The 20,431-nt window shown below is 39.9% G+C and overlaps 1 protein-coding gene and 1 long non-coding RNA gene across 5 annotated transcripts in view; one reads left to right on the forward strand and one right to left on the reverse strand.

The window, feature by feature from the left end:
* LOC112472279 overlaps positions 1 to 20,431 on the forward strand; it is a 71,770-nt gene that overhangs the window by 37,505 nt on the left and 13,834 nt on the right. The window lies entirely within an intron of this gene.
* PPM1H (protein phosphatase, Mg2+/Mn2+ dependent 1H) overlaps positions 1 to 20,431 on the reverse strand; it is a 257,658-nt gene that overhangs the window by 24,574 nt on the left and 212,653 nt on the right. Inside the window, exon 10 of one of the 4 annotated variants that reach the window (XM_015598465.2) lies at positions 1,741 to 6,352. The exons of the other annotated variants lie outside the window; for them this stretch is intronic. Coding sequence (XP_015453951.1) covers positions 6,205 to 6,352 — 148 coding nt within the window. The 3' untranslated portion in view covers positions 1,741 to 6,204. Of the gene's footprint in view, positions 1 to 1,740; positions 6,353 to 20,431 lie in introns of those variants that run through there. 4 annotated transcript variants of the gene reach the window in all.

The following is a 20,431-nucleotide window of genomic DNA, read 5'->3' on the forward strand; positions in this document are numbered from 1 at the left end:
AAATCAATTACAAGAAGAAAACTGGAAAATTTACAAATATGTGGAGATTAAACAACATGGTACTGAACAACCGTTGGGTCAATGAAGAAATCAAGAGATATCAAAAAATACCTCGATACAAATGAAAATGGAAATACAACATACAAAACATGGGATGCAGCAAAAGCAGTTCTAAGAGGGAAGTTCATAGCAATAAATGCCTACCTCAGGAAACAAGAAAAATCTCATAAACAATGGATTAAAGACTTGAATGTAAGACCTGAAAACAGGAAACTCCTAGAAGAAAACATTGTCAGTAAGCTCCTTGATATTCGTCCTGGCAATGATTTTTTGGACTTGACAACAAAAGTTAAGGTAACAAAAGCAAAAATAAGCATGTGGGACTATATTAAACTAAAAAGCTTCTACATGACAACGGAAACTTACAGAATGGGAGAAAATATTTGCAAATCCTGTATCTGATAAGGGGTTAAAATCCAAAATATACAAAGGACTCATACAAAATATAAAACAATACAATTAAAAAATGGGTAGAAGATCTAAATAGACATTTTTCTAAAGAAGACATACAGATGGCCAACAGGTACATGAAAAGATGCTCAACATCACTAATCAGGGAAATGAAAATTAAAACCACAGTGTGGTATCACCTGACACCTGTTATAATGGCTGTTATCAAAAAGACCAGCAGTAACAAGTATTGGGCAAAGATGTGGAGAAAGGAAACCCTGGTGTTCTGTTGGTAGGAATACAAATTGGTGCAGCCACCATGGAAAAACAATATGGAGATTCCTCAAAAATTAAAAAACAGAGCTACTATATGATCCAGCAATCCCACCTCTGGGTTATTTATCAAAACAAAACAGAAACACTAACAAAGAAAGATATATGCACTCCATGTTAACTACAGCATTATTTACAATAGCCAAGATATAGAAACAACCTACGTGTGTAGTGATGGATGAATGGATAAAGAAAATGTGACACACACACAAATATTTAGCCATAAAAAAAGAATACTGCCATTTGTGACAAAATGAAAGAATTCTGAGGGCATTATGCTAAGTGAAATAAGTCAGAGAAAGACAAGTACAGTATTATTTCACTTAGATATAGAATCATAAAAAAAACTAACAAATACAGAAAACAGATTGGTGACTGTCAAGAGGTAGGGTGGGGGATGGCAAAAGGAGTTAAGGGAATAAAAAGATACAAACTTCCAGTTATGAAAGAAAGAAGTCAGGGGGATATGATATACAATATGGTCACTATAGTTAATAATACTGTAGCGCATATCTGAATGTTGCTAAGAAAGTACATCTTAAAAGTTCTCATCACAGGGAAAAAAATTCAGTGACCAAGTATGGTGATGTATGTTTGTTTAGTAGATGTATTGTGATGATCATTTCACAGTATATCCAAATATCAAAACATTATGTAGTACACCTGGAACTAATATAATATAGTATGCCAATTTTTCCTTAATGAAATAAAAAGAATACCTCTTGATAGTAATAACCATGGTAATTTTTCTAGTGGCATTATTGAAATGTATAGCCTTTATGGCTATTCCTGTTAAGATTAACAGTTTTGGCATCCATTCTCTTTTGATTTTCTTTTGAGTCTGTTCACAGTTGATAACTCCACAGTAGGTCGTGATACTCATATCACTCTATTACCTGATATGAAGAAACTTCATAGTGAATTAAAGAAATGACACAAAAAAGTTTGCTAAAGGTGTCCTATATACATATATATAATATTTTATTTTAAAATGTCAGTGAGCATATACATTTCTTCAGCTTTTTTCTAGGGAACATTGCACCTAAGTCTCAACACACACGAAATAGATTCCCCATTACTAAACAGTTTTCACTTTTGGGTTACAAAAAGTCAAGGTTTCACAGTCACAAAACATAAATGTACATGGTTCTGAAACCATTTTCAGGCAGATTCCTCTCATTCACTGTATGTAGGGTATTTTGGAAACCTTGACCTTATGATACATTCCTTATAAATGATCTCCACCATTGGCCTCCCTGGGTCTCTAGGAGAAACAAAGAAAATGGAGGCAAAAGAGGAATAAAAGAGTTAAACCTTAGCACTCCCCAAACAAACACAAAATACTATGGAAGATGGGAAGAGTGGAGGACACGAGGTTCTCCTTCAAGTACATCACAGTTGAAAACAACAGCACATATACAGCCTCATTTGGTCACTGTCTACCTGGTCTCTACATGAACAAAACTTCATCTAAGACACAGAGGAAAAATTAAAGCTATTTACACAGATAACATCGTGGATTAGAAAGTGCAGTACTCCGAGACTGGTACTCAAATTTGACAAAGAGCTGCCACTGTGCTCACATAAGAGGCTGATTAGGCTGCTTGTATAGTGTCCTTTGAAAAATCCCAGTGTACAGACATAAGTCACATCACCCGCACAACATCACAGTTTGCTGAGCAAGGTGGGCTATGTATGGTGTGCAGGCTGCAAAATTTCTCTGTAATTGTAAGTCCTCAAAAATCCAAGTTCCTAACATAATTTTTACTATTTTCTTAGATCTGCAACTTTTTGGTCAGCCTGGTTGTTCTTTGTATAGACAGTGACTCTCACTGCTTTCTCCAAGTATCCCAGAAGCACTAACTTTACTGAAAATAGAATCTCACGAAAGCTTAACATATCCACTCTGAAAAGTGTGGAGCTGCTGGGCCATTTAAGGAAAGGATAGATCCTTAAACTAGTGAAAAGAAAATCACTGACCACTCATGGCCTTGTAAATAAAGTTGATTGAAAGATGAGAAAGGAGGTGAGATCAAGAGGGGAATCTGAAGAGTTTTAAAGATGCAGGGGATTTTTTTCCAGGTGTTTCCATGCTAGTCCTTTTTGTAAACCAAAAACTCTACCTGAATGGCTAAGATCTGAGGCCAAAGCTGGGTATTGGGACTCATCCCTGCTTACCAGGATCTACCCACAGCTGTAATTCTTCCCAAGAAGTTAATGAATACTTAGAAGAATGTGAGCACAGATGACTTGATGCAGCCCCATGGAGATAAGTAGTTAGGGATTAAAAAATTAAACACCCAAATTCCCTAAAATTGTATACTGTGGAAATTCCCACTGTTTTTGGCTTTGTCCTAGGAGACAGCTGAGTACTTGGCCTAGCCTCATTTCCACCTCTCCCCTCTCACCTCAAGAATAGCAGTTATATAAGCACAACCACTGCAGCATATCACCACCTCTTTACTGCTGGCACTGCTCTGATTTCAGGTGTTACAAGAACAAAGGTTTGGTTGTTGCCTGGGAAGATGCTGAAGAGTGTGGATGGAGTGTCAGTTTGCTCTCTTTTAAGGAAGAGAGTGTCACCAAGTATACTAAAGAGCAGGGGCCAGCCCAATGAGATTGAGAACCGAAAGAGCCTTTCACTGTGAAGGGAGTGGCCACACACACTTCAAAACAACAATAAAGACTTGACTAGAAATCGAAAACTTTTTTTAAACAAGACTTCCTCTGAGGCTGTGAGGACAAGCAGATTTGGCTACAACTCAGATACAAAAGATTTCGGAACCACATATAAATATATTTGGCAGAATTTTGAGTATGTCGTCTTTTGACCTTTTCATGGAATGCTCCAATGGCCAACCTGTTATGTAGACACAGTTACTGCCCTGGATGGAATGATGTGGGGTCTGGGTAAAAAACAAAGCCAAATCTAGTAAGTAAGCTCAATGCACAGAGCATTTGATTTATTCACCTCATTTGTAGTTTTCTCATTTCCCAAATATAGAATCATGGCTTCAGCTTGCTACTGAGATCTTCCCACCCAAAGGGGCTTATGAAAAGAATTCCTAGGTACATTTCTAACTAAAACTAGTAGGACTAAATGCTCAAGACTTTAGGACAAATTGAATAAGGAGGTTCCGGAGTTTTTCCTGAGACATGCCTTGGCAGTAAATGAATTAATGAGTAGAAGGCTGTCATGACATCTACGTGCCATCTACATCCAGACTCACTCTGGTGGCTCAAATAAAACTACAGAAGCTCAAGGTAGGGCCCAGAGAGAAGCTCAGGAAAGAAAATAAATGAAAGGCATTAAGATAGCGATGATAGCACAGAACCTCTGCAGGAAGAAGCTCGATTAAAGGTAACACGGGACAGAGGTGATTGCTTGTGAGAACAGCTTCCTAAAGCTAGTGGCTCAGAGTCCTCCAAGGAAAACTTTCTCAAGGTTCCAGTTTGTATATGGCTTTGAGAGTCAGAGCAGGAACAGAAAAATGGACCACACTGCTGTACGATGTCTGCATGTTTTCCCATGGCTTCAAATTCTGCCAGAGAAACAAATAGTTTACCATGAACTTATCTTCACAGAGATGACTGGGGTAGCTGAGATTTACCAAAAGAGTAGGGAAGCTGTCAGATGAAGAGGACTCCTGGCAAGGTTGTAGTCCAGTTCTTCCCAGGCAACATTTGGGCAACGACCTGGTGGCTAAATTCCCAAGTACTTTTTTCCACACTGTGTGATGGACACATTCCTGAGTATGAAGGCTCCAGGCTATTCCTAAGAAAATACTACCACTCTAGGAATGTAGGCAATTAACTGTCCCAGAGGTTCCTCTCCTCTGGGAAAGGGATTCAAAGAAACATGAGACCTAGAATTTGCTCTCCAGCATCTGTGGGGATCACACCAATGACCCTTTCCTTCACTGAGTGGGAAGAATCTTTTAATTACCAAAAGCTGTCAGCATGGCGACGATACCATAGGAGCTCTGCAGGAAGAAGACTCGGTCATTGGACTTTGCTCTATAAGTTCCCCCAATGCAGAGAAGCGGTGAGAGAGAGAGAAGTGATTTTAAATATCTATTTTGCAATTCCTCCTGGCAGTACAGCAGCACGTAGATCTGATCTGTCTACTGCTTCTGCTGCGGCTGCACTTGTGAGGAACACTTGGAGGTGGAGGACAGTGAGAAATGGGTGGCTGGGATATGATTCCTGGAGAAGGAGCAGGCATACAGCATGAGAATGGACAATCAACCCAATTCAAATTGTTTTTTTAAAAGGCCATTCTGAGTGGGCCTTGTTCAAAGATGGTGAGGAGCAGACCTGCTGCTCCTTGACAGACCGACACTTACATGTTGTTTGGCATAGGCTTGGGGACAGTCACAGTCCATGGAATTTGGATCCAAAATGGATAGTCCTGAAATGCGGTATGGTGAACTGATAAAAGGAACTTCCTGTACTGCTCTACTAAACACTGCTTTACCTGTGTCCCTGTGGCACAGTGGAGGTGGAGGCAGGGGAAACATTTCAGAAATAAAAACCCAGGCTCAGAAACAGAAATCTCGAGCCACGTAAGGGGGACACTTGAAGACAATAGAGGAACTATTGGTCCAAAGAAACACCCAAAATTTCATGAAAACACTGATTTAGTGAGAAAATTCAACTTGGGAACAAATTATTACACAACAGACAACACTCTGCTAGCCAAGGCACCACTCCAGATGGCTGCCTGGGTGGTGTGGGCTACAGAATATGGGGACAGCCCAGGCTGGACTTTGACACACAAATCCCTCATCAAGGAATTGGAAAGTCCCAGGCCTGTTCTATGGAAGGGAAACAATTAAGATTAAAAGAATGCTGCTCCATCTCTCCCCGCCCTGCCAGATCCCTGCCTCACCCATCGTCATCAAGAAAAAATAGAGATAGACACACACGGCATTCCCTGAAATGAATCTCAGGCTTACTGGAAGGTGGACGCTCACACTTCCTGAGGCGTGATCCCCAACTTTCTAATGCAGCACTTTAACCTGTAGAGAAATTGGCAGCTTGATAGGCTGAAGAGTCTTCTGCCAGTTACACCTGAAAATGGCTGCCCCAGCTACTCTAGATAAAATAAATATGACTGTGTGTGCCCCAAATGGGCAGTGGCCACCTAGGAGGCCTATTAAAGGAACCAAAAGAAATACAACACTCAGTAGCAGCCTTTATGTTTTGCTTTTGTTGAGTATCCAGACCTGTTACTGAAGAGGAAACTGAAAGCTAAGGATCCTCTTGAAGCACAGCCAGAGGCCTTTTGGCAGCAGACTCCCCACCTGGGCTGGGAAGAGAGTGGTATCACCTGGAGTGCTGCCGGGGAGGCACTTCCCACCCTGCCCTGCCAAGAGGCATCCCAGCTTTCTTCTGTTCTTCCAGTCCCCTGGGCCGTTTTCATGACAGTTTGTTTCCATGTATTAAAGGAATGACATATACAGAAATGTCATCTCCTGAGCCCAGTCGGTCATTAGATATCCGCCATCCTCTGTCCTTCAGGACACCACGAGCACGCATCACCAAGTCTTGAGCTGCTAGTGTGTACCTGTGCAGGGAAAAGCAGAAATGAGACCATTGGTGCAGCATCAGGTAAAATAATGGGTCAGGCAAGGCTAGAATGGAGGCATCACTATAGCCTGTAAATAGTTTTCAGATACCCTTAAAGTCTCAAAAAGCCTAGGTCATTGTTTCCCCAAATATGGGATGCCTAATGTAAATTATTTTTTAGATGGTAGATGAACAAGATACGAGATAAATAACATCCTAAATTTTTCCATTGCTCAGCCCTCTTTTGAGGTTTTTGATGATGTTACGGAGAAAGTCTCAGTTTGGTGTTACTGTATGGTTAGCATGGATCTGCTCAGGCTCAAGGCTTCCCCTGGCAAACAGTGTCCAGCTAAAGAAGTACATGGGAAAAATAAGAGCTTTTACTTTCAGTATGTTTATTTTTAGGACTACATTCCTTTTAGGACAAAGGAGAATCATTTCCCATTTATGGTAGGGGTAAATCTTTTAAATTTTGTTTTTTAAAAGCAGTTAAAGAAAAATGTTAATGATATACAAGTAGCATAGGAACATAGTAAAAATGTGGTTTTATGAGTAAATGACTGATAAGTCTTGGTGTGGGTAAGCTGCTCTACCCATCCTTATCAATGCCACATTCTCCTCTTGACCAATTTAAGTACAGTGAGGGATCTCCCATGAACTTGAATATAAGGTTGATCATTGAGATTTAAACTGTACCCTTAAACAAAAGAATGACTATATGCTATAAGCTGATGAAAAGTATTAACATTTAGAGAAAGACTAATATGGGAAGTGATTTGGGTGGATATGGGCCTAGGCTAGCCTTGAAGCATTAAAAAAATGAGACAAAACATTATTAGGTATCTATCCAAATACTGATCAGGACAGAGAGTCTTAGCTGACAGACTTCAAAGAAATTTAGTTCCACTGGGAGGACCATATTTAGCATGGATGAATTACTCTCTTAGCTTGTGTCATTAAACATGATTCACTTTTATTCTGATTGTATGTTCACCAAATAACCTGATTATGATCTGCCTCCCTGTGTAGGCCTCCCTTCAGGGAAAGCATGAGCTAGTCATTTGTACTTTAAGGATATCAGTCAGTTATATTTTTCTGTATAAATGTAAACTGGCATTTTGGTTTGCAGATCAATATTTAAGCTTGGTTAAGGCGATTCAAGCTCTGACAATGAATCTGTTCTTTGTATATTGATTGAATGAGTTTTGAACTTGAAAAGCTAAAAGCCAGACTCTGGTAAATCACCAAGATAATAAAGGTCACCCTGTAAGGAAGGCCTCTTGGAAGACAGCCTCTGGGCCTTTAACACAAGACCACTTTGATATTACTAGTGGCCCTTCCCTACTTGTTTTTGGAACTGTGAGTTGCAGGATTCAGAACACCAGAAATCTCCATTTCTTCTGTTAAAACCCTTTATGAATTTACCAGTTCTCATGTTAAAAGAGACCTGCATCTAGCCCCATCATTACATTATTTAAGACCAGGGTCTACAGCAAATAGTCTCAGGATTGTTAAGATTCCAGGTTATAGAGTCTTTGAAATTCAAGTCTACTTACTCATACAGTGGAGGTAGCAGACAGAGGTGTAGCACACACTACAGGTTGCAGAGCAGAGGCTATTAAAGTTAATAACAAAATAAATGCTTTTCTTCTTGGAGGATAGATGGTAAGTGGGAAGGAAAGACATCCCCTTTTTCTAGCGGTATTGAGAGAATTATCAGCTTTGAGGCAGGCATCTTAAAAGTTACACTTGAGGGTAGATACAGCCAGTCAGCCCTCTCTGGGATCAGGAAATAAACAAACCTCCTAAAGAGCCAAATAAATGTTCCCAAATTCACATACTGCACTCAGCTCATCTACTACATTAAGAAGGGCCTCTCAGATGCTTACCCCAGGTTACTCTTGGTTTTATATTAAATGGTATATCTGAGCTATAACCACATAGGGAAAGGCTACCAGGAATATCAGAGTGTTTATTGTCCTAGCGATTGACCAGGGTTTGCACCTTAGCCTTTCAAGTTCAGGAACCTGGCTGAGTCAATATACAGAGTAGATTCATCTGTCAGAGCTGAACATAACTTAACCCAGCTCATGAGCAGACTAGACATAAAAAAAAACTATGGCAAGTTATGGGAAAAGATGGCTGACAGTAAAAAAGATATTCAAAGATGTCAGTCAATAGATAGATAGATAGATAGATAGATAGATAGATAGATAGATAGATAGAATTCAAAACAGCCCCTGTGGCTAGTCTAGCGGCATACAGGCCTTAACAGGTCCTGCAGTCAAGGGGCAATGACCGAGGGATCAAGGTTAAACAACGTCAACTGGTTTTAAGTCATGAAAGAGTATCATTCATAAAGGCAAGAGACCACCCTGATATTGCTATTGCTGGTGACTGGGTATTTAAAACAGTCATTTTAAATGGCCAAAATTAGCTTTGGTGTTTTAAAAAGCAGCATTAAGTCACCTAGAAAAGATGGTTTCCTCACTTCGGGGAAGTGAGTTTCCTCACTTCTAGAAAATTAAGTTTTTATTCTTAAAAATGGTTATTGCCTATTCCAAGATAACTTCCTTTGAGCCTACATTTCTCTTTCCATCTATTCTGTCTTCCCTTTGGTGTTGAATTTCTTGAGAAATCCATTCCAGCTCCCTCAATTTCTTACTTCCCATTTCTTACTTCCCATTTCTTTCCTTAATCTCTTAGCAGTGGGCCCAACACCCGACTAATGTGTCCTCTAAAAGCTTCACCTAAAGGCTTCTTCTCCATACTCAGTCTGTTCACCTTTTCCCCAGCACAGATACTGCTGACCATCCTCTTTACCCTTGGTCTCATGTCTTTCCTTGTGGAGCTTCCCTGCCATTACATACTTCAAGTTTCCCTCCTGTGTCTGGGCTTCCATGACACATGGTACAAATTCTTCTCTCTAGTGTTCCCTCTTGATTTCCTCCATAGAGCTCAGTTAAGACTTAGGAAGAAGTCAATAAATGTTAACTTATTTTCACTTCCAAGGTGGATCGTTCCCATCTATCATCCTTAGTTAATGGTATCTCCAGTCTCTTAGGCAAGAAATCATAGTCATTTTCAAAGCTACCTTCTCACCCTAATATTTTTCAATAAAATTCACAAGGCAGAGTAGGACTTCTAAACTTTATATTACTTAAAATGTATTGCATTAGTGATATGTGGCTAATTAAAATAAAATCTAATCTTATAGTGATTAAGATGTAAGTTAAATCTGTGTTTGCCATTACAAATATACATAGAAAAAGACATACACAGTTAATTTTGTATTTTCTATTTATTATGTTTTCTTTCCTTCATTCCTGTTAGGTTGATAGCTTTCTTTAATACTTTTTCTCTCCCTTTACTGGTTTTGAAGTGTTAGTGTACTATTTCTGTTCTTTATGAAGTTATGCTTAAAATTTTTTAAATTTATTTTTCAATTACAGTTGACATAAATTTTTTAATACATGAGTTATCATTTTCTCGTCCTGAAAATAAAGGGATCTTAGGATGCCTTCTTTCATCTTCCATGTTACTACCTACTTTAATTTCACCTTGTTTTTAAGACTCTATTAGCTATTATCATTCATAACTTATACTTATATAAAGAAACCAACATACTAACTTATTTGCTTTTTGAAATCCATTCCTTCTAGATTTGATTTTCTTCTACTGATGTACATTTTTAGTAATTCTCTTAACAAGGGGCTGGCTGTGAGAGATAAACTTTTCCAGTCTTTGGACCACAAAATTCTTTATTTTTGCCTTTAACCTTCGGTGATAGCTTTATTGGGTATAGAACGCTAGAATGGCAATTATTTTTCTCCAGCAGTTAGTAGATAATATTCCATTTACTTCTGACTTCTTTTGTTGAGGAGAAGTCTGACTTGTATTGTTTCTTTGTAAGTAAATATCTTTTCTCACTGGTAGCTTTTAAATTTTTTGTTTGGTTGTTGATAGTATTAAGTCCCAGTAAGACATAACAATGAGGATTCCTTTTTATCTATCGTGATTGGAAATTAATTTTACTTCTTTAGACTCAGAAGATAATTTGATTCTGGAAAATTCTCAGTCATGAACTTTTGAATATTGCCTCCCCTGCATTTTTTATATTTTTCCATAAACTCCTATTAGATCTTAGTTTACCCTCCAGATTTCAGCTTCTTTTGTTTTCTTTTTTATCTGTTATATGTCGTAAGTCACCTATTCCTTCTTCAGCAGTTTACTATTCAGTCCATTCATTGAGTCACTTTATTTCAATGACATATTTTTCACCATTGTAAATTTCTATTTTGTTTTTTTCCCCCCAAATCTACCTCTTCTCACATTCTGATTTTATTGCACATGTTTGAAGTTTCTCTCAAACTGTCCTATTAGACTTTGGGATGGAGGTGGGGGAAAGACTGGAGGGAAGGTGCCATTGTGTCTAATTAGTCTTTCTCATGGTGGGTTTAAGGTAAGATATTAGCTTCTCTTCAGTAGGGCTTAAACACAGTAAACACTGTGTGCCCTATGTTACCAACAGAGATTTGAAAGTTTGCCTTTACTGGGGGACAATATGGGTTTTCCCAGTCCTAGAACATGTTTTATTAATTTCTGGGCTTAAGGTCTCCATTCCACAGGACTGGTGTGAGGTTTTGCTTCACACTTTTACTGTGTGGTGGGCCTACTTAGCCATTCCCCTCTCCTCTCAGAACTTCAGTTTTGCCAGCTTCTAGCCATTATCTGGGTACCATTTGCCTCGGGGAAGGACAGCCCTGACCTGAGCAGTAAGCTTAGGGAGAATTCCTAGGCCTTCTTGTCCCAACATTGTCGCCAGGAGCTTAGATTCCTCCACACAGCTTTTGTTAGGCTTCTCTAGTGAATGTTATTCCCCCTACCCCACCTTAAAAGAGTAGTCTACATAGACAACTGAAGGGATAGATTAGATGCTGCATTCAATAACTTAATAGTGCACTTGAACTCCAGGGCCAGTTTCCTGACGTCTCTTTTGTGCTACAGGAGACCCAGTATTGACATGAAATAAGAAATGGGTAAAATGAGGCTTCTTGCAGGGAGCTTTCCTCATAAACTGAGCAACTCAACACAACCCCAGGAACCCAACTTTTAGAGGTTTTTGCCCTGGCTCCAATATCCATCCAGGCTGGTGGCCATTTTAGAGCTCATTAGCAGCCATATTCCAGGGCCAACTTACCCCAGGCATGAAACCGTTAACAAGGTCACTTTCTGTCAGGACTGCTTTATATAAAGACTGGTACAAGAAGAAACAACTTCCTCTGGAGGGAAAAAACTTCTCTTTCTCATTTTGTTCTCCAGTTTCCACCTGACAAAGACTGCCTGGTTTAGTGACAGTGAAAGAAACTGCTTGATATAGTAGTAAAATAGGAAGGCTCTTTGATTGTGGTAGTGAGGCCGAACACAAGGGTATACACATGCCATAGACTGAGGGGTGCAGGGAGCAGCAAGAGAAAATTTTAGTTAAAATGTGAAATATAAGTTCAAAATACATAAGAGTAGCAAAGAAAAATATGGTGCAGCTAAAGGCAGTGGAAGGGAAGTGGATTCCACGATACACCAGCCGGGACTGTGAGGCAGGCTAAGGAGCCTGGCGATTCTGGAAGCTGGGTGTCGGGCAGCGGAGGGCCGTTACTGAATGCCTTATTCAGAATGCCTGGTCAGACCGCTTTAGAGGACCGCTGGAGTAGTCTGAAGTACTCCCTCTCTCCTAATGAAGAGTCTCCCTGGGAGACAAGTTTTGTATTTTGAGAACATTTTTCTTCTCTGGCTGAAGCTTTCAATATTGATCAGCAAAGCTCTGCTGAAAGAAATGGCTGCTGGGGAGGGATCTGATTTGGCAAACTTCACAGGGCTTGGCTCAGAGGCTTCCTCGGGCTCCAAGGGAGAGGGAGCAGAGAAAGGCCAGTAGGGAAGGGAAGAAAAACAAAGAAAGGAAGAGGGGCTGAAGGACTATGAGAAGGCCAGAAGCTCCTTTGACAACCCCTGACTCTAATGTCAGGGTGGAAGGGGACCCGATAAATCCTCAATTGTCTCTGCTGTCCTTGCCATTTCTATGGCAGCTCTGAGTTCTTTCACCTCTTCAGTGGAGCATTCAAAGGGCTCAGAGGGTGGGTTAGGTTGCCTAGGGTCCAATTCTGGCTTTACCACGACCCAGATGGGTGGTTCTGGAAAAATTCCTCAGCCTCTTAAGAGCTTCTCTTTTCTTTCATGTAAATCTGGAATAATGACAATGCAGACCTCCTGCCAGGAAAAAACAAAATCCTTCCATAAAGCATTCAGCACAGTGCCCGGCACTTGGTCAGGGGTCAGTAAACGAAAGCTGTCATTTTCCTCATTAGACATAAAATGCCTTTCCCCTCCCCAAGAGTGTTGCCTTAAATCATCCACATCTTGTAGAGTCTTGTTTCCCAGTAGCCATCTGAATCAGCACTGGAGTGTCAAAAATAAGTCTATTTCAGGCCTTAGGCTGTAACCTTGCCTTAAAGTCTTTAATAGTTCCAGTTGGGTGGGAACTTCTATTGCCATTTGGATGGTACCAACAGGGCCTTACAAGAAGGAAGGTAGGTGGCAGGAACTGGGGAATTAATGGGTTCCAAATATTTGCATATAAAAGGCAGCCTCCATCTGCCGATGCCCTGCAGTAATAGAGTGTGATGGGAACAGGAGGAGGAATCCTCTTTGCATTCAGAGCAGGCCCTTAGATTTAAGAGGTAGAAAAGCTCTCCCAAGCTTCGGAATGTTGGCCTGGATCTGTAGTGGGTGGGTGTGGGAGAGGACTTGGAGAGGGCTCTTTGTTACCTCAGACCCTGGCAACTCATCCTGGAAGAGGCATGTCTTAGGCTCACTGCCGGGAGCTGAGCCACACACGTCCCTTGCCCTGCTCTGAAGCCAGTGAAGCTGCTCACATCCAAGGTGTGTGCAGAATACACTGAGACACTGGAATAATAACAGCTGCCGTCTGCCCACACTGTCGCTGTGGCCTTCAGGGGTTTGTGTGCCAGCAGGTACAAGGTCACAGACTGGGGAGAGCCCCTCCCCCCACCGCAGGAAAGAGTAAGAATGCCCACCAGGCCTTGTCTACCTCTCTGCCCGCTGGCACCAGCTCCCTGGTTTTTTAGGTGGTACGTGTTTATTTTAGTTTGAAGCCCAGACGGCAACATTTCAATATGAGGGGGTATAATTGACCACTTCCTTCTCAATCCTTGGCAAGCCCTTTAAAATGCCCTGATGTAGCAACTAAGTGGCCACACAGCTCTGCTTCAACTGCCACATAAATAGCACTGAGGCAAGATGGTGCCTGGCCATGTACAGTTCCGAGGCTGTCATGCACAGGATCACAAGCTGACTTTTAAATTCCTGTGAATCTGAATATGCTAAACATTGATCTAGTCTTCAAACACCAGATCGAACACACATGAATTTGTTTGTAAGACCTGTAATTGATGGGTGGGGGTGGGGTAGGGTGGGGTGGGGAAGCCCTTCCTTTTTGCATATGAGGCATAATTTTTGAAAAGCATGGTGCTGGCAGAAATTAGTTCAGCTAACTCACAGAACAATTTCATAAAAAGAACCTCTGTCTTTTGCCAAAATAAATTTCATATTATCCATGTAATGCAAAGTAGCATTTAATACCTACATTAGTATCTCTTGCTGTTGAGTGTTGGTGAGTGTTTTACTATTAACTTTCCACTGATTACTCTCTTCTTATGAAGGCACACAGTTATCTGAGCCACAGAGAGCATGGATGTGAAGAACAGCATTCAGAATACGACCATCAAGAAGGCTTCTCTCATTAGGGAATGCTCTACAGAGTTTACAGTATATGGTACTTACAGGCTTAATGTCCCATTAATAAGACCCTTGAGTGTCATGGCAGGGGGACTGAGGGTCATCGGGTCCAAGTTACAAAGATGAGATTTCCAGACAGGTTTGGAGAAATAAAGGACCGGGTAGCAAAGCTTGCAAAGTTTTGCCTAGGTATTGGGACTGTGAGTCCATGCCACACGTTCATGTTTGGTTAACTGTTCTTTTGTCCTTAGTTCCTCGTGGCTTTACCCACACCCTTTCCCTTTAGTAATATGAATTTATTCCTGACAATATCACACTTCTCTGAGTGTTTACATACTTGCCTTCATTTTGAATATTCTCTTCAGGAGACCCACCCCCAAACCTCCAGCCTTACAGAGAGGATAGTCGATCCCGGATATTTTGCCTCAAAAAAGCCCTTCCAGGTCTTTCTCTGAGTACCCTCTGCAAAATGTGCAGGATCTTTATGCCTCAAAGAAGTTTTTACTGAAGTTATAGAGAACTATATAGGTTTGTGCATCTCAGCCTCCCTGACTTCTAACATCCCTATTCTAGAAATTTGGCTTGGTATATTTCCTATAAACAGTTCATTTCATGACCCTACAAAGGATTCACAGAACTGCTACACTTCAGGGCAAACTCCAATAAAAAGAAAGAAAGAAAAGAAAACCCTACCACACTTACATTCTGGCTTGTCCACAAAGCCTCCTTTTAATTTTCTAGCTCCTTCGTCAAGACAGTTCAGAACAGCAAAAGGACTTAATAAAATACACTGGGGTCAGGAAGATCATACAGCTAATTTTTACCCATTTCTGCCTGAGAGGATGGTGTGAGGGTCAAAACTTCGCAAACATCTTTATGCTAATCATCTCTTCTCTCAACACACTCTGGAGGGAGCGATGCTATTTTAAATTTCTTACTGGGAACGATGTCATCAGAGGAAGACAATGCTGACAGCTGAGAATGGCTGTCACTAAGAGGAAAAAGAAAAAGAAAGAAACCTACACATAACATAAAAGCCAAATAACCAAACTGCAAAACCCAAAAGTCCTGCCTATCACAGGGCTAAAGCTCAGCCCCTTTCTTCCCCAAATTTCTAGACAAAACTGGGCAAACCTGGTAAAACTCAGAGTCAAACAGGCCCATTCAAAACCTCAGATGATGAAACATTTTGCTGTTCTTCTCACTTGCTTTGTGGTCTTTCTTCTGTCTCAGGCTGCCCACCCTGGAGAGTACATCTTTCTCATTTTCTGTCAAACAACAGGCTGACCTCGTTTGGTCAACCTCCTCAGGCTTAGACCCAGGAACCCCCACTCCCATGATTCAATAAACAAACCTGTGGTCCTGGGTTAATTGGGGAGAAATGAATCCTTCTGGCCAATGAAGGACTCAGAGAGACTCTGTAATTACAGTGGGTCTTTCTTCATCACAGAAATTAGAATTTAGGCTAAACTTTAGTAGGATAAATGACTCTCACTCGCATTTCTATTTTTTATGCCAAGATCAGAACTGCTCCCCGTTGGGAGGGCACCTTCAGGCAACCCCCTGCCACGGCTTTTGGGACACGGGCCTCCCCAGAAGCCATACTAAGCCAGGGCAGGAGTGTGGTGCTCTCCTTCCAAATTACACACAGATATGTGCAAATATATCACACATGAAAGAGAACATCATTTGATATAATTCCTAAGTCATGCATTTGAAATTGTTTCTCCAAGTTTCCAATATGGCTTAAATTACTAAGGAACACATAGGAGTAGAGAAACAATCCACGTCTCATGTTTTTGCCATCAGATTGTACATAATGTTTTCTGATTTGGGATCAGAGTGAACGAATCACATAAATTCTGTATCGTTATCATAGACTTCCTTTCCTACAACTAATTTTCACATTCATTAATCTTGTGAGTTCATAAGGTCTGACATGATCTGGCCCATTTACCTCTCACACCTCACTCACTGACGCACAAGCTAAACCCAGTCAGCCACACTGAATGCGCCACGTTCTCCCTCTCCAATTTCCCCACCCCTCCCCCGCCAACACCAATTGCCTGGCTTATACTTATTGTACAAGTTGACATTTGGACATCCTTTGCTGAAGGTTAGGCTTCTCGCTTTAATCACTCACACTGTAACTTCCTTATGCTTCTGTAGCCCTCTCTAGACTTTAAACTCCAAGAGGGCAGGTACCAGGTCTGTTTTCTTCAGATTCTTCCCCAGTGTCTGGCAGGTCTTGCCTCATAAAATAGTTCCTTAACATTTCCCAAATGAATGAATCTGAATGGGAGTTATTTGGCAAAGAAGAATACCTCTGCCACTAAGTTCCGACCATCTTAATATCTCAAAAACCAACCAGAATTTTTCTGACCTCCTGCCTGATATTCTACATGTTAACAGTAAAACCGCTCATCTTGTAGCTTTTCTTTTCAACTCTTTCATCTGTCTGATACAGGGCTCATCCTCGGGCTGTGGTTTGCCATCTTCCCTGAAAGGCGGACTGAAAACCTTCTTCCTTCCTGCCTTGTTTGTGCCATGGAGAGCGCTGTATGCCCTGCTTGTCACAGTAGGTAACAGTCCTCAGGACCCCGGGAGCCTGCTTTGACCTGGCATTCCCCCTCACAGTGATAACACTGCCCATAGGTTACCACTCCCTGGAGGGCAGATTTGTTGCCATGGAGAGAGAGATAGGCTGGTGAGCAAGAACAGGCCAGCTTGGAGATATTCAAAAAAAAGTGTGAGGTGCCTTTTCACTCATACCTGCCAGCTGGCTTTGCAAAGCTTTATAAAAATAATCACAGTAAAGAAAAATCAACATAAGAATGTTGTTAACAAGCAGGATATAAAACAGATTAAAACTAAAAACTCAACAGGAGAGAAATACATTCAAATTTAAATAGAAGAATCTTTAATTACAGCACCATCAATTCCTTTGCACCTGAGTAAAATTAAATCAAACCATTCGAGGAAGCGTCTAGCTTCATTTTTCACTTTTTTCCTGAAGGAAATTTTTGTTGTGAAATATACAAAACATACAAAAATAGCAAAAAACCAGAATAATAACAAATACCCATTAGTGCTTACTATATAGCAGACACTTCGTTTTATGTACATACGTGTATGAGGTCAGTACCGTTGGAACCCCTACTTTACATTGAGGAGGCTCAGGCACTGAATTAATACTTCCCTAAGGTCAAAAGTATTGAAGGAGCAGAACCAGGATTTAAGCTCAGGCAGTCTGACTTCATCTTTCATGCTATTAACCACTAGACTACACTGTCTCTCACAGTTTACATATAAATGTGAATGTATATAATGTATATAGAAATTACACAAACAGTCCCGCATCTGTCATCTAGTAAAGTAACAGAACATTACCAATAAGTGTCTTAGAGACTGGGCCCTTCCCCAAGCATATATCCCCCTCTGCCTCCTTCCCTCCCAAGGCATCCTGAATTTTGGATTAATTCTCATTTTTTTGTTATAGTTTTAATGTCTCTATCTCTAAACGACATATTATTAGTTTTCTACTTCATGTAAGTAGAATCATAATATGTATACTCTCTTATGACTTGCTTATTAAACAACGTGTTTTTGAGAGTCTTCCGTTAATGAGCACAAATTTGGTTTATTCCCTTTTTTGAGTTATATTTTATTCTTTGTTTACCCCTCCTATGATTGGACATGTACGTTTCTTCATTTTTGTAATGAAAGCAATTCTGTGGATATCTTTTTGCATGAGTCAGTTTTTAGCAGCATCAGAATCACCTGGATGGTTTGTTAAAACACAAGCTGCTGGGTCCTACCACTGGAGTTTTATTAGTAGATTTGGGGTGGGGCTTGATAATTTGCATATCTAACAAGTTCTCCAGAGATGCTAATGCCATGTGGCCTGAAGACCACTTCAGATCCATTGCTCCTGGAAATAGGACATGTGTATGCTCAGCTTAACCAGGTATGCCAATCTGTCTTCAGTCTTTCTACAAATTCACAAATCTATCTGCAGTTCCACATATTTTAAATTTGTACTTTTCTATGTAAGTTGAGTGTTTTTTTTTTTTCATATATTTATTGACCATTAATTTTCTGTGTGATGACTGGTTCTTGCTCATTTTTTTATTGGTTTATTTGTTTTTGGTGTGTGTGTTTTCTTTTTAAATGTATGATAGTTCATTCTATTTTATAGATATTAATCCTTTTTGTTATAAAAATTACAAAAATATTCTCCCAGTTCCTGGCTTGTCATTTTGCTCTTTTTGTTGTCTTTTGAAGAACCAAAGTCGTTTATTTTAATGTAGTCGAGGTTATCGATCTTTAGTTGTCTGCGCTTTCTGTGTCTTTTTAAGAAATCTTTCCCTCCTCTGAGATTATAGTTTCCTACATGCTGTTTTCTAAAAGTTGTATTCATTTTTCCTTTCACTTTTAAGTCTTAATTTGCCTAGACTTGATTTTAGTGTATGGTGTGAAGGAAAGATCAAATTTTAACTTTTTCTACAGTCTTAATTGTTCTGATTTTGTCTTAATATCTAGAAGGGTAAGACCAATATGGAAATGTCACAAACATTCTTAGCATTGTGTTCTCCTGCATACATCTAGAATCAGCTTATAAAGTTCTATAAAACTCTATTGGAAATTTTGATTATAATTGTACTGACTCTATAGATAAATTTAAGGAGAATTAATATTTTTCCAATGTTCCCATTAAAGAATATGTATATGTTCATAATATCCTCTTATATTTAATTGCTGCTGCATCTGAGTTATTATTGTTCTTTATTCCTAATATTGTTTATTTGTCCCCCATCCACCCACCCTTCTTGTTTTTGAGTAGTTTTATGAGAAATTTTATCTACTTTGTTAGTTTTTTTTATTTCTTTTTTGGGGAGTTTTTTTGTGGTAAAATATATATAACGTGAAATTTAGCATTTTAATCATTTTGGGTGTACAGTTCTGTGGCAGTAAATACATTCACTTTGTTGCGTGACCATCACTACCATCTATCTCCAGAATGTTTTCATCTTCCCAAACAGAGATTCAAACCAGCTCCCCATCCTCTCACCACCAGCCCCTGGCAACTGCCATTTCACTTTGTCTCTATGAATTTTACTTCTCTGGATACCTCATATAAATGGAATCATGAAATATCTGTCCTTCTGTGACTGGCTTATTTCACTTACCATGTCTTCAAGGTCCATCCGTTTTGTAGCATGTGTGAGAATTTTATTCCTTTTTAAAGCTGATTAACATTCTATTGCATGTAGACAGCACATTTTGTTTATTCATTCATTCATCTATGGACACTTGGGTTTCTTCTACCTTTTTGCTACTGTGGATGATGCTGCTGTGAGCATGGGTATGCAAATATCTCTTTGAGTCCCTTTCACCTCTTTTGGGTGTATAACCACAAGCAGAATTGTTGGATCATATGGTAATTATATAAAAAGGTTAAAAAAAATTAAGCATATACCTTTTATTAGTACTTAGCAGCTTGATTTATGAAAGAAAAAAATTTAATAAAGTAGGGCAAAAATAAAGACTGTGCTATAGAAATTAACATAAGGTGATACTACACTCCTGTTTTAGAAGAGAAAGTTGTTGAAAATTTTCTGCAGAGAGCAGCTCTGGGTTACCTGGGAGGTTATCTTCCAGGAAGGGCTACCCAAAAAACGTTAAGAGAGGACTTCACTGGGAAGGTGGTGATTGTGGCAAGACCAAAAAGAGCATATTTACAATGGGGTGTGAGGGGAAAGAGACCAATCCAGACAGAGGAAACACAGGCATGAGTGTGAAGTGGTATTCCATTGTGGTTTTGATTTGTACTTCCCTTATGTGTTAGTTGTTTTAAAGCAGGGGTCACCAATCCCCCTGGCCATGGACTGGTACAGTTCTGTGGCCTGTTACGGAACCAGGCTGCATAGCTGGAGGTGAGTGGCAGGCAAACAAGCAAAGTTTCATCTGTATTTGCAGCCGCTCCCCAGCGCTAGCATCACCGCCTCAGATCATCAGGCATTAGATTATCATAGGAGCACCAGTCCCTGGTGCCAAAAAGGTTGAGTACTGCTGTTTTAAAGAACCAAATATTGGCTTTGTTGTTTATTTTTATTGTATATTCTCTATTTTGTTATATTTAATTTTTCCTTCTATTATTTATCCTAGGTTTAATGTGCTATTTTCACTTCTAAAGAAAGATGTTATTGAAATAAGGAGTACAGACATAAACTTTTAAATTAGGATGGTTGTTTACTAAGAGCCT

Source organism: Pteropus alecto, unplaced genomic scaffold, assembly GCF_000325575.1.
Source record: "Pteropus alecto unplaced genomic scaffold, ASM32557v1 scaffold76, whole genome shotgun sequence".
NCBI lineage: Eukaryota > Metazoa > Chordata > Mammalia > Chiroptera > Pteropodidae > Pteropus > Pteropus alecto.